The sequence below is a fragment of the Quercus robur genome, chromosome 8, assembly GCF_932294415.1.
Source record: "Quercus robur chromosome 8, dhQueRobu3.1, whole genome shotgun sequence".
NCBI lineage: Eukaryota > Viridiplantae > Streptophyta > Magnoliopsida > Fagales > Fagaceae > Quercus > Quercus robur.
Window position 1 is genome coordinate 20118576 of NC_065541.1, and position 15333 is coordinate 20133908.

At 38.8% G+C, this 15333-nt stretch overlaps 1 protein-coding gene across 1 annotated transcript; it reads right to left on the minus strand.

The window, feature by feature from the left end:
- Positions 1-1177: 1177 nt before the first annotated feature.
- LOC126693930 (ABC transporter G family member 9) lies at positions 1178-5183 on the minus strand. The gene is made up of 4 exons (XM_050389983.1): positions 5076-5183; positions 3742-4531; positions 2152-2474; positions 1178-1874 (listed from the first exon to the last, which is right to left on the minus strand). Exons 1-4 carry the CDS (start codon positions 5181-5183, stop codon positions 1209-1211), a joined length of 1887 nt encoding a protein of 628 aa, XP_050245940.1. The 3' UTR covers positions 1178-1208.
- Between the last annotated feature and the right edge of the window lie 10150 nt (positions 5184-15333).

A 15333-nucleotide genomic window follows, 5' to 3' on the forward strand; every position in this document is an offset into this window, starting at 1 on the left:
TTAATATAGCATTCTGGACCTGGTATTAGGATCCAAATTATGGGCTCTATCTACAAGCCATCTCACACCATCAGCCCAACAAACATTCTGGAATTAAATACGCCGACAGTGAATTTATTTATCTTTTTCTTATTTTATTGGGTAGTTCAACAACTTCAAATAAGTGCAAAATTTTGTTTAAAATTATTTTTATAGAAGGATTTAAATTTAAATTTTTGGTATAAACTTAAAAATGACTTGAACAAAGCATGAAATGTATAAAATTTGATTAAATTTTATTAATACGTGAATTTGAAATGATTCGGTGTAAAGTGTAAAATCTGATTTCATATTTTATAATACAATATATTTACAAAACAAAAATTTATGACACAAACGATATTTTGGAATAAATTCTTCAAAACTCAAAAAGCTTTGAATTTAAAATCTCCAATTATAAATCCAATAGTATCTATGAAAAAAATAATCTCCAATTTTAAATGCTACTAACTATTTTTCATGTAACCAAACGATTCCAATCTCCCTCTAAAGTCCAAACTCCAGTATCCTTTTTGCGTATGGGGATTAAATATTTCGCTAGCTGGTAACTAGAGATGCAAAAGAAGTGTGGGAAACTGCAGCGAAGAGACTATATATTTTGGCCAAACTTTAGCTCCATCAAAAAAAGCTCTTTTGCTAGCTGTTTATACTTTATATAATATCCAATGTCATCTTTCTTTTTTTTTTTTTTTTTTTTTTTTTTTTTTTTTTAAAGAACAAACCCACACACTTTAAGTCAAGGAAGTGATATGTCTAACAGTGAAAGTTTGTATTAACTTGATTTTAGTATCTCTGGCATCACTCTTAGCATGAATTGAACATTTCATTTTGGTGAAGTGGCACAGTTTTAACTTTTGCAAAATATTCAAGAAGGTGAAATTGAAAATCTCAAAAAATTAAAACAAATGAAGAGATTTGAGTTTCGTGAAATAAATTTGTGTTGCAAAATTCTACTGCATGCTTAACTTAATTGATATATTCATTCTCCAAAGCTTCTTGCCTCAATTCTATTTCTGTCAGCCAACAAAAAACAAAAGAAGCACATTTGCAATCAAAAAGAAAATCCTTCTCTAATTTATATGTATTTTTCATCTAATGTATCTTCCGTTAATCAACTTGAGTAACATTATTGCATACATTTGGATTAAATAGGACAAAATAATTATTGTCTACTCTACTTTCTTTGTCACCCCAATCCTCATGAGGGCAACATAAGCCATGAGCCTGTACCCAACTAGCATAATCACCAAAGCAACAACAGCAATGGCTTGCCCACTTAGCCCCACTTGCTTTATTGCTGGAAACTCCCCTACCAAACAAAACCCACCTTTACTATTGCAGGGGTATGTTTCACTAGGTTTGTATTGAGACCCTATCAAGAGCTTGTAGGTGTAATTGCTAATGGAAATGTATTTGATCCAAGCTATAAAGGAAGGCACATGTTGAACATAGAATCCACCAGCTAGAAGGAATGTCAGCATGATGACTGATCCTAATATAGTGGCAGACTTTTGGTCCATTATCGTAGCACCAATGGCAAGACCTAAGCCTTGAGATACTAATACGCTGAGCAGTAGGACAACCAAGGTTTGCACAAAGTTTACAAATGAGGATTTGAGGCCAGCCATCCAATAAGTTATGACAACAAAAACTGTGGGAAGGATAAGCTCCATGGGGAGGTCAGCAACGACTGTTGACATGAAGTATGATGAGAGCCTGTACATGCCAGACGAACGCTCCTTTTCAAGCATCCTACGCTCCTGAGGGAAGGTAAATATAGCTTGAAATAGAGGGAAGAAGCCCCAAAATCCTGATTCGAAGAAGAGCAGTCCAATCTGCATATTGCAATGTTAAAAATGCAATCTGGATACTATGTACCATGTATTCAAATCCAAGTAAATGAGTGAATGTCATGCTATGCATAAGGGCCATTTCTAAAGATTGTCAATGTGCTACATATGTATATTTATTCAACTTCCTATTTTTAGTCATCTAATTTTATTGATCTTCACGAATTGAATCTTCCAACACTATGCCAAATCAAAATTGCCTCATTTGGTTCAAAATAGTAATTGACAAAATCATTTTTCAAGAAAAGCAGAATTCTCGTACCTTATCCTGTAGGTGGGCATCATCAGATTGCCACCATAGTAGTCCTGAAAGAACAGCTACAACCAGGACCTGACCGATCTTGAGGCCGGAGAATGACTGATGCTTTCTCTCTTTGACCCCTCTTGTAAACAAAACAGAAAATTGTTGCCACCAAGTTGTGGACCACCTGCCAAATTGCTTGTCATCTAATCCATCTTGATATTGACTGCTTCTAAGTTCTTGAAGCTCTTCCTTCAATTTGTCAGCAAGATTAATCTTATAGGCGGATACCAACGTCTGCTTAATCTTATTTTGATCCTCATGTGAATCATCCGAGGATACACCTGAAAGGCTGCAAACATTAGCACCAGAACAATGCGTGATATGGAACATAGTGTGCAAAAGTAAGGACAAGGTACTAGTGTATCATGATATCAAATGCCAAAGGGCATCAACAAATTCTTATGATGCCTTTCTGTCTAAAATAGGAAACCTAAAGGAATTGGATCCTCGTGTTTATTTGACTAAAAACAGAGTCACCACACAGAATAGCAAACCATATGTTTTCACCAAGTAATAATCATTTATGAATCTAAAAGAAGTGAAATTAATTTGAATCCACCAGTAAAGACCTTATGCAAACAAAACAGGAAATTGTTACTTCTACACACATCAGACCTTTTGTCAAATGTCTGCAGAAGGAAGCCTGTCAAATTCTGGCCTTTGCTCCCAAGCAGTGTTAAAAAGAATGAGCAAAAAAAGAGAGGAAACCGTACATGGGAAACTAGAAATAAACAAGATTATAAATGTGAAAGGAGCTTCCAGATTGTAAGTTAATATCGGTTGAAACAAATTTTGTATAATAACTTTCTAAGCATACATGCAATATAAATTAGAAACGAAAAAGAAAACCAAATAATGGGAAGATGAGACTGCTTTTCTGATAGTCATGCAAAGTTTCCTATGCCTACTAACAATTTCAAAAGCTTTCTAAGGTTTCCAAGGCCTTTTTAGATCCTAACCCAAGGAAATTTCCCAAATTTTCAACCCTGCAGCTTTGGGAACATATTTTTTTGTTGGTAGAAATAGAATTAGGCTTTGGCATTAATTATCCTTGCTCCCAATTCTACATATAATAAAGAGTTCGGGCCTTAACTATAGCAATTTGACCACAAGAATAATTTCCTTGATAATTAAAAGCTCATTAACGCAGTCAATACTATAAAGAAAATAAAATAATCTTCATTTGATTGTACTGCACAAGTACCAGTGCAAGCATTTTACAAAGATACGAAACACTAATAGATAACTTCATTGTTAGGGAAAAAACAAACAAACCATGCAATATTCCTCAAATCATCTTCAGATATTACAGGCAATTAGGCATGCTCTAAAATGAAAATATGCAAAATTTGAATATAGTTTCTCAGATGTTGAACCTTACACTATCCAATTGAATTCAAGCTCATTGTCATATGTAATGACAATTAAATTCAACCATGTAGTTCATTGATTAATGTAATCACATAGTTGAATTTAATTGGTAAACCTAAGGCACAAAACCTAAAGAACTTAAGAACTTAAGAGAAAACAGTGTTATCTTACACATACCGTTTGCAAGATCTAAGAGAAAATCTGCAGGATTCATGACAACCATTGGGGAATATCCGATGCTGGAAAAGTAGTCCACTGCTTCTGATCCCCTTCCAAAATACAAAGGGTTACCTTCGGATAACAGTAAAACCTTATGAAACATGTAAAATAGCCTACTTGAAGGCTGGTGTATGGTCATAACAACTGTTCTTCCTCCATTTGATAACTCCCACAATGTGGATACAATCCTTTGAGCAGTTGTTGAGTCAAGACCTGAAGTGGGCTCATCCAAAAATAGCAGACTAGGGTTTATGAGCATTTCTTGTCCTATACTAACCCTTTTCCTCTCTCCCCCAGAAATCCCCCTCAATCGTTCTCCTCCAACAATGCTATTATTACATTTAGTTAAACCAAGTTGAGTTATCACAGCTTCTGCGTGCTGGATTTTCTCTTCTTTACTCAGGCTATTAGGCAACCTGAGAAGAGCAGTAAACACTAGTGTTTCTGTCACTGTCAAGTGGGGATAAAGAACATCATCTTGTGTAACAAATCCGGTGTTTCGCTTCATTGCATTCGAGAAGGGCTTGCCATTGTAGGTTATGGTTCCAGCAAGCCGTCCACCAAGGCGGCCTCCCAATGCAGTCAGCAATGTTGTTTTGCCACTGCCAGAAGGGCCAAGCATGGCCAAAACTTCTCCAGGTTGAACCATCCCTGTGATACCCTTCAAGATCATTTTATCTTCAGAATTTTTGCTCTTCTTAAGTAATCCGCCTTTATTAATTTTGATCATGTAAACAACGTCCTCAAACTGTTCAATAAATCAAAATAACATGTGGGATTTTTCAGGTAAAAGTTTACTAGATTTCCTTAGTACAATACTATATATCAGAAACAAACAAAGAGAAAACATATATTTAAAATTCATGTTGATTCCCACCATATTTTGATACAATAAACCATTAACTTTTGAACGATAGATATAGTAACAAGGGAACTGAAGAACTAAGGACTAAATTTTAAAACCCATACTTATAAGGAAATTTATACATAAAATTAATTATAATTTTGAAATTGATTTTGCAAAATGAACCCGTTTATCATAAAGAGAAATCTAATTTTGACAATGAAATCTTCCAGATAATACTAAGGTGCTACTTAAAGCTAAAGAACGCATAAGCATAATGAAAACTAGTAAATAAAAGAAATCCATAAGTTCAAATAAAAAAATAATCAATTCACCAATGTGTGTAAAATTAGTCTTTCAACCCAAGAAACAAGAAAGCCATGCATGGACAATCTTGGAAGTCATTATTCCATATATAACAAAGAAAAGGTTGATGTCAATATTGTACCTTCAACGTAACAGGCCGGTTGGCTTTCTTAAAGATGGCTGGGGCTTCCATTTCTGTCTTCTTGTTAGCTTGAGCCTCTATGTCCACCATCGGCATCTCTTGCTCCATGCTTTTTTTTTTCTTTCACTTCCCAATAAACCCACCTCTCTTTTTTATTTTATGTATAGTATGAAAGAGATTATCTCTCTCTCTCTCTCTCTCTCTCTCAAAGTATAGTCTTTCCCTAGCTAGATACTCTTTTTTTCAGGTTGTTATTGTTATAGTAATGTGAAATTTGATAGTATTTGAGTGTGAAAAGTGTTGGGAATAGAAAAGAGAAAAGAGAAAAGGGCAACCTAGTTGTGGCTCATGCGAGAGAGATGAGAGGAGAGTTTGAATTTTGGTATTCACAAACCTGAGAGATTCGCGGCACCTTATATGGGGTTGGCTTCAAATACAAGTTTTTAGTATTCCGCGTTCAGAGCTCTCTCTCTCTCTCTCATTCTGTTACAAATCACTCTACACAGATGTGTATACAGTACTATAAATGAAGATTTTCTTACATAAATTACGTAGCGTATAGCCTCTCTCTCTGATTTGTTGCTAAAGTATTCTTGAATGAGATGGAACTCCTATAAATGATAAATCGTACTCCAACTGAAATTCTTGTGATGATGTGTTGTGGTTTTTTAGTAGGAGTCAGCTCAACTCTCAGGCTATTTTGGCAATTAAGTAAGGCCCCAAATGGACGTAGGCCTCCTAAAATATAATAATAATAATAATAATAATAATAATAATAATAAAAGATTGGTTTAAGTTACACTTTGTGTAACTTTTTAAAAGAGTAGAAAATTTCAATCTCTCAAAAAAAAAAAATTCTCTTCAGTTCTCATTCTATCAAAATTTATATTAGAATTAATAGTTTTCCGAACAAGGTCATTATTGAAATCCATTATTCAAAATCTAAAGTCCAATAGTGCCAAGAGAACCAATGACCATCTCACACATGATATTTATTCTAATTGTTCAATTTTATTTTTAGAATTAAAATTTTTAAAATACGTTAAATAAATGAAAATAATTCAAATAACATATTAAGTTATGTAAAAATACTAGATTATTTTTTTAATGAATGTATCTGTAAGGACGCGTTTTGGATCCTTGGCCCAAGGTATGATTGAATCCAAGCCCAATAAGTCCAATACAATGAATTTGTAGAGAGTGGGTTGGAAAACTAGATTCTAATGAATATGATAACAGTTAGAATGGATTTTAAAAGGTAATCAAACAGAAATGTATGGGCATTATCTAAGTAAATTTGTCCTCAGCACAATCCGAGGAGGTATGTTCTAGTATATATTGATCGAAAAATGGTTACAGGTATGGTTCAAGCTGCAACAGTGCTTTCTCTTACAAATTTCTGATCCCCTTTACCATTGCTCCTTCCTTCTTTTATACTCTCTTCCTCTTTCATCCTTACCCTCCACGTGCAGGCTAGATGGTTGGTGCTTGATACTTATCCTATCAGCACATTTTTGAAGTCTTTAGGTAATAGCTGTAAGGTTGAAAACCACTGTTTAGGAATCACCTCTACATTAATGCGGCCAGAGAGTTAGCTGCAGAGCATTAAATGCGGTGGTAGCAGTTTTCTCCTTAGATATTTTAGGACTCCCCTCTGTCATTTGTTTCTGCGATGCTTATCTATGCCAACTAAACTTCATGGATCATTCCCCCGGATGGCAGACTACCTCTACGGACCTCAGCTTTGGTTAGCTAAGGAGGCACTCATCCTCGGCCCAACCTCCTAGGCCATTATGATTAAATCCAACTTCTTTCTCTACTAACACGGACTCCCCTGACCACGTCTACTCCTCCTCAGACAGTGTTACATCCTTGGATTGGGCCCTAGGCCTAGTGTATACATAGATAGTGAATTCCTCGGCCCACTGTCCCTACAATAGCCCCTTGAGATTCTTCTTTCTGGCTCCTTGGGAAAAAAGGAGGATCTCGATGTCAACCTAGTTAGTCCGTGCTCATTGTACATCACCTCTGCCTGCGTATATGCATTTTTAATGGCCCAAGACACACTCTTGACGCTTCGGCATGCGTGACACACCTTCATTAAATTTTTACGGCTCCTTGTCTCCCACATTCTACGGAGCAATGCGAATCCAACGGTTAAGGGTCTCATTGAAAATAGAGGGGGACTTTTCCTGCTTATGGCTATCCCTTTGATATAAATACTACCTAAATCAATTAGTCTTCTCACATTAGCATTCACTTCGTTCTAAAGCTCATACATTGAACTTGCAACCTTTCCAACTCACTTGTGCCCCTACAAATACCAAGAGCTTGTCCGGGGAGAATTTTTCTTTTTTCTATAAGTCTTTACAAATCTTTACACTTTGTCTTTCCATATATTTTTCTTTTTTGCGTACTTTTCTTCTCCTCGGATCCATTTTCTCCTCTCAATCTTTTTAATTTTTCCAAACCTTTCTTGAGATGGGTAGATTTAAGAGTTTGGTAGACTCTAAGGAGGGAATAGAGAATTTTAGGGCTCAGTATAGGATCTCTCCAAGAGTAGGCATTAGATATTGTAAAGAGGGTCAATGACATGAAAACAGGCAAGAGGGAGAGGTAGTAATCCCGATGATTGCCTTCATAGAAGGATGGATGACAATCCTTATAGGTACTGTTACTAGGGAATACCTTAGAGCCCATAAGTTAGCTCCCACCTAGTGTGCACCCAACATGTTTAGGATTTTTTAGGTTGTATAGATGCCCTTAACATGAGGATGGGCTTAAACCTCACACACCACGATGTCAATTGAGTTAACAACCTCCACCACTTAACAGGGCAGGGGTACTACCTCAAGTCTAAGTACCTCAAGGTGAGGCTTATCCAATGCCTCTCTGATTCCAATAAAGGCTTAAATAAAGACTTCCTGATTGTATCAGGGGAGTGGCACGATGGCCTCCCCTGCCCGACAAGAGAAGGGAAACTAGATGGGGTCTTAGGTCTAGGTTTGAATAATTGTATATGAATTTACCTTCGACTAGTTTTATTTTTTGATAATAATGCCTTTCTGTTTTTCTCCGTGGCTTTGCAGATAAGAATGCCGCTGTGCCCAACTTCAGTCTCGTGAACCAGCCCAGTTTGGACAAAATATTGAAGGCTGAAGTGTTCGTTCACACTGACGATTAGCTCAAGGCAGCCCATTTGATCTTGGACTACATCCCTGTCTCTAAGAGATTCTTGGCGCCAAAGTGTGTCATCAAAGCCAGAGATCCTCGGCTACACCGGATCAACGTAGCAGCTCCAAGCTTTCTACTCCCCGGCCTTGTTCCAAAAGGCACACTCACCACTGAGCCCATACCCAAGGGCATACCAAAGGTAGTCTCGCCACTACCGTAAACAACCAGAGTAGCCACTTCTTCCCACCCTGCCAGCACAGAAGAGGAAGAAGTAGTTGAAGTACCTAACTCCGAGAACGAATTTGAAGTCTTCAATCGAGCTTAGTCCCCAGAAACTTCAACTTTTGATCTCGGCCCTCCATTTAGTCCAATAATAGACGAGATGGGGATCCAGCGCAAGCAAAGGTCCAGTCTTCAGGAATTGCTGGAGTCCCAACCGAGGAGGGATGCTCCGGGGAAGGCTGCACAGACTAGGCCTCCTACTCCCCCACCCGCCTTACCCCTCCAACTTGAACTTACTGGCCTAAAGAGGAAGAGGGAGCCTAAAGGCAAAGAGGTGGTGGAAGTTGGAAAAACCCACCCCTCTCAAGAGGATAAGGCCCAAAGTGCGGTCAAACAAGCTAAAATGGGGCAAAAGGGGGCTGAAAAGAGGAGTGAACCTCAGGCTACACCCCTAGCCTAGCTCCCTACCCCAATGCTGGATAGGGCACCTCTGCTAGCCAGTGCCTCCATCAGGGACTTCCAGGGAGGGACGGTCGGCTACGTGGCCGACGCAGTGGAGTAGGCTCTACTACTCCCTGAAGACATGGCCGAGCTCCGTTCCATGAGGAGGCACGAGGTCTTCTTCAGCTTAAAGAGGTATCTAGCCATGGTATGTTCTCTACTTGACCCTTTTTTCTTTTTAGTCCATGTTTTCTTCCTTGGCATGTTGTTCAAGCCTTCTTCCCGGGTGGAGGAGATAACCAACTACTGCCACAGGCAAATGAAAGAGGTGGAGGGAAGGCGAAATGCCACCATGGAGGCCTTTAACGTGGTCGAAAGGAGTATTCAAGAGTTGAAAAAAAAGCTGCTAGAAGAGGAGAGGGAAAGAAAAAGTGTTGAAACTGCTCTTGACAGTGTTGAGAAGCAAGTTGAGGGCCAAAGGATTCTCTTTCGCAACACCGAGGATTAGCTGGTCGCCTCCAAAACTCAGATCGCTGCCGTTAAAAAGAAATTTGAGGAGGCTGAGAAGGCAAGGGAATTGGTTGAGAAGGCTTGGGATCAGGCCGAGCAAGATGGGAATGACCTGGGAGTGGCAAAGACTGAAAAAGCCCTCAAGGCTGAGGTCTCGGGGGTGTGCAGGACCTACTACTCCCAAGTATGGAATGAAGCTCTCAACTAAGCTGGGTTCGGACTTCATCTATACTTAGGAGGGCAAAGAGCGTGTACTACCCCCTACCATCCGAGAGTTTGTTCCCTCTGACTCGAGGACTAATACCACCTCCAAGGTGACAAAAGTGGGCAAGGACAGTTTGGCCAGTGTTCCAACTTCTTCTGACAAACCAGCCGAGGAGGCCGAGCACCCTGGGGTCATAGAAAAAGAAAAGAATGCTAACTAGGGTGTGGCCCTTGATGCGAGGAAGCCTTCAACTGTCACCCAAGACCCTCTTACTGAGAAAGAAGCTCCTAAAAAGATGGAGATCATCTGGACCGCACTTCCCTTGCCTGCTAAGGCTGATTTAGCAAGCAAGGGCCCCAAGGCCTCAGAAGCAGCCTCTACTCAGCCTATCCACGGTCCTCCTAAAGACAAGATTGTGATAAAGAAAAAATTATTTATAGTGTTTAAATGCCTTTTTTTTTTTTTTTTTTTAAATTTTGTAATTAGAGTGACATCTTTGTATCTAATCTGCCTCTTTCTGAGGCTTTAGTTAATGAAAGTTATGAACAATTTTCTTATTTCCATGATCCTTACACAAGTGTTGATATAGTTCCTATTTTGTTTAACACTTAGATGAAATTAGATATAACTCCATTCTTATATATAAATGGTAAAACACCTATTCACGCCAGACTTCATATAAATTTCTTCCCATTACTAAGGTAAAAAACCTGAATACAATAATCAGACTTGAAGCAAATCATGGATATACTTTCAAATGCTTTAATTGATGCTTACAATCATGCAATTGATTATGTCACTTTAATGAAGATCCGCATCATTAATTAGGACTGGCCCCATCAAACACTTAAATAACCAATAGGAAGTGTTAACATACTCAATAGGATCCAGATATAATGGAGGTTCTATTTGACACCCTTATGAATGGCTTGAAACGTTAATTTACCCAAAGTATATGGTCTGAGGAGCCAGGCATAGCTAAGGTTTCGTTGGATACTTAAGAAAGTAATAGGAAGTATTAATTAACCCAAAGCATGTGGTCCGAGGGGCCAGACATAGCTAAGGTTCTGTTTAATACTTAAATAGATGTCAATAAGTATTAATTTACCCCAAAGCATGTGGTCCGATAGGCCAAACATAGTTAAAGTTCTGTTTAATACTTAGATAGATGTCAGTAAGTATTAATTTACCCAAAACATGTGGTCCGAGGAGCCAGGCATAGCTAAGGTTCTATTTAATACTTAGATAGATGTTAGTAAGTATTAATTTACCCAAAACATGTGGTCCAAGGAGCTAGTCATAGCTAAGGTTCTGTTTAATACTTAGATAGATGTCAGTAAGTATTAATTTACTAAAAGCATGTGGTCCAAGGGGCTAGCCATAGCCTGTTTAATACTTAGATAGATGTCAGTAAGTATTAATTTATCCAAAGCATATGGTCTGAGGGGCTAGCCATAGCTAAGGTTCTGTTTAATACTTAGGGCATGTTTGGTAGACTGTAATAGGTGCTGTAATGTAATAATTATTCCTATGGTTTAGTTATTCTTTAGTTTAGTTATATTTTTATTACAAGGAATAATCATTCCTTATGAATAGCCATTCTTCAAAATGAGGAATAACTATTCCTCTTTAAAAGGTTGTATTAGTTATTACTTAATAAGTGCAATAATTTTAAAACTTAATATATTTCTAAATAAACAAACTTTCCATATACATCTAAAAATTATAAAAATAAAAAATCATAAAAAATAACACATATCTCTCTTAAATTTAAAATTAACAATTTTTAAGGAGATATAATTGTATGAATAATAAATTTCCTAAAATAAATGTTAAGTTTCATTCTAATGTTATAACTCACAACCAAACTAATGAATAGGTTTAGTTATTACATTACAACACATTTTATTCCTAGTAATAAAGATTACAATTCATGTCGTAATCTCCATTCAGTGTACCAAACGTACCCTTAGATAGATGTCAGTAAGTATTAATTTACCCAAAGCATGTGGTCCGAGGAATCAGGCATAGCTAAGATTCTGTTTAATACTTAAATAAATGTCAGTAAGTATTAATTTACCCAAAGCATGTGGTTCGAGGAGCCAGGCATAGTTAAGGTTCTGTTTAATACTTAACAAATAGTAGAACGCATGACAAACAATATGATAAACCAAAAGTATGGCAAAGACTGCTTTCATTAATAATAATACATTTTCAGGTTGTTTACATTCCAGGGACGGGATATAGTATTTTCATCTAGATCTTCTAGATAATATGCGTCTATTCCTGCCACTGAAGTGATGCGATATGGTCCTTCCCAGTTAGGCCCCAGCTTTTCCCATGTGGGGTTCTTAGAAGTAGCCAAAACTTTTCTTAACACCAAATCTCCTAGTGCTAGTGGTCTCAGCTTCACATTGGCATCATACCCTTGCTTGAGCTTATGTTGATAATAGGCCAATTGGACCATTGCATTTTCTCTTCGTTCCTCAATTAGGTCTAAGCTCTTCCCTAACAGTTCATCATTGTCGCTTGGAGTGAAAGAACTTGTCCTCAATATTGGGAATTCAATCTCTAAAGGAATATCGGCCACAACCCCATATGTTATTGAAAATGGCGTCTCCCTTGTTGACCTGCAAGGTGTAGTCCGATATGTCCAAAGGACGTGTGACAACTCTTCCACCTATTTTCCCTTCGTATCATCTAACCTCTTTTTGAGTCCATTCACTATAACTTTATTGACAACCTCGGCCTGTCCATTCCCTAGGGGGTAAGCCAGAGTGGAATATATATTCGTAATCCCCAAGTCACAACAATATCTCCGGAAGGCCTTACTATCAAATTGCAGGCCATTGTTCTAGATAAGGGTATGAAGGACCCCAAACCGAGTTACAATATTCTTCCAAACAAATCTCTTGGCATCCACGTCCTTGATGTTAGTCAATAGTTCAGCTTCAACCCACTTGGTGAAGTAATTTGTGCCGACTAACAGGTACCTCTTATTCCCTGCGGCCTTAGGAAAAGGACCTACAATATCCAAGCCCCATTGATTGAATGACCAAGGGTTGGACAAAGGATTAAGGACTCCTCCCAGTTGGTGGATGTTTGGTGCAAATCTTTGGCATTGGTCATACTTCTTCACATATTCTTGTACTTTCTTTTGCATTCCCGACCACCAATATCCCTAAGTGAGGGCTCAATGAGATAAAGATCTGCCTCCCATATAGCTCCCACAAATCCCTTCATGTAGCTCCTCAAGGAGTAACTCTAATGCTTCAGGATGTATACACAACAAGTACGGCCCAAAGAAGGAGCGCTTATACAATTTTTGGTTCTCGGACAGCCAAAACCGAGGAGACTTTCTTCGCATCTTTTCAGCTTCTGACCTTTCCTCGGGTAGGATATCCTCTTTGAGGAACAGTACTATAGGATCCATCCAGCTAGGCCCTACTTTGACTTGATGGATTTGGACTATGTTCCTCTTTACTCTAGTAGGCTTGCACAGGTCTTCAATAAGTATGACCCGAGGTAAATCGTGTGCCGAGGAGGTTGCAAGAGTGGCTAGGGAGTCTACATGTGTGTTTCCACTCCTAAGGATATGTAGTAAGTTAAAATATTCAAATTCTAATTGCAAATGCCTAACCTAATTCAAATATTCCTGCATTCTTACATCTCTGGCTTCTAACTCCCCCTTCACCTGGCTTATGACCAATCTTGAATCCAAGAATATCTCTATTGCCTTTCAGCCCATTTTTCGCACCATGGCCATTCCCACCAACAAAGCCTCATATTCAGCCTCATTGTTTATGACCGAGAAGTCCAGTCTCAATGATTTCTCAATGGTAATCTTCTCGGAGGATACTAGAACTAGCTCCACTCCGGATCCCCTTTTATTTGTTGCACCATTAGCGTATACTCTTCAGGATAAAAGGATCTTGTAGGGAGATCATGACAACTGATTTTCCATCCATGCCTTGCTTTTCTGCTTCCACTTCCAATGGGGATTCAACAAACTCGACTACCAAATCTGCGAGGACTTGACCCTTGACAGAGGTACAAAGCATGTATTTGATATCAAAAGCTCCTAGGATTATACCTCATTTAACAATCCTCCCCATGTAATCAACACTTCGAAGCAGAGATTTGAGCGGAAGCTAAGTTAGAACAACAACTGTGTGTGCTTGGAAGTAATGGGGGAGTTTATGTGTAGCATGTATCACTGCCAAAATGGCCTTCTCTAGTGGTAGATAATGGACCTCGACCTCATGAAGTGACTTTCTCACATAATAAACTAGCCTTTGTATGCTGCTATCAACTTGTACCAACACCAAGCTTACAGCATGAGGGGCCACGACAATATAAGCAAATAGGACCTCATCCATCTCAGGACTGGACATGATAAGTGGTTGAGAAAGATATTCCCTAAGCTGCTGAAAGGCCAAAGCACACTCCTCGGTCCACTCAAATCCCTTCCACTTATTCATCAACAGAAAGAAGGGTCTGCATCTAACCGTTGACCGAGAAATAAATCGATTCAAGGCAATAGTAATTCCGGTTAGCTTCTGGACTTCCTTGGAATTCCAAGGTGGTTGTAAACTGTTAATTTCCTTAATTTGATCGGGGTTAACCTCAATTCCCCGGTGAGTTACCATGTTGCCTAGAAACTTGCTTGATCCCACATCAAAAGAGTATTTGGAAGCATTAAGGCACAACTTGTGTTTCCTCAAAATTTCAAAAATGTTCCCAAGACCTCCCACATGCTCGGATACCACTTTACTCTTCACCACCATATCGTCTATATAGACCTCAATACCTTTGCTCAACTGTAGTTCAAACATCCTAGTCATCATCTTTTGATAAGTAGACCCTGCATTTTTCAAACCAAAGTACATCACTTTGTAGTGGTAGTTTAGTTTCTATTGGGAGTGAAAAAAGTTGTCTTTTCCTGATCACCCAGGGTTAATGGTATCTGGTGGTATCCTTGAAAGGCATTTAAGAAACTCATCCGAGGATGGCCTACAGTTGCATCCACCAGCTGGTCTATCCTAGGCATAGGGAAGGGATCCTTTGGGCAAGCCTTATTTAGATCTGTGAAGTCCACACGCACTCGCCACTTCCCATTCTTCTTCTTCACCACCACAGTATTGGCCAGCCACTCAGGGTAGAATACCTCCTTGATAGCTCCTACCTGCTTAAGCTTTATCACTTCGTCTCTGACAGCATCAGAATGATCCTTAGATGAGCGTTAAGGTGGTTGTTTTTAGGGGGTGACAGATGGATTAAAATTTAAATGATGGCAGATAAAGCTTGGATCCACCCCTGAGGCTTCGTAAGCATTCCATGCGAACACATCAACATTTCTCTTAAGAAACTCTATTAGCTCTTCCTTCTCCTGAGGAGACAACTGAGCTCTGACCTGAAAGAACTTCTCCAAATCGTCACTAATAACAACCGTTTCTAAATCTTCACATTTTGCCTCCTCGGCTGATCCATTGACAGACAACACCGGAGCTTTTGATTACTATAAGCCCCTTTCGGCAGAGGCTGAGGATTCAGCTTCGGGCTGATGTAAGATGGTAGCCACCAGGCACTGCCTAGCCGTGGACTGACTCCCAACAATCTTTTTAATCTGGCCACCTAACGAATATTTCACCTTCTGGTACAAAGTAGAAGAAACTGCTCCTAAGGCATAAAGCCAGGGCCTGGCAA

What these genes read in the sequence shown, in the direction of transcription:
- LOC126693930 (XM_050389983.1), bottom strand. Translation starts at nt 5,183, where the DNA reads ATGGAGCAAGAGATGCCGATGGTGGACATAGAGGCTCAAGCTAACAAG. An exon ending in ACCGGCCTGTTACGTTGAAG is followed by an intron (nt 4,532 to 5,075) that starts GTACAATATTGA and finishes TTTATTGAACAG; the next exon opens with TTTGAGGACGTTGTTTACAT. An exon ending in TCTCTTAGATCTTGCAAACG is followed by an intron (nt 2,475 to 3,741) that starts GTATGTGTAAGA and finishes GCAGCCTTTCAG; the next exon opens with GTGTATCCTCGGATGATTCA.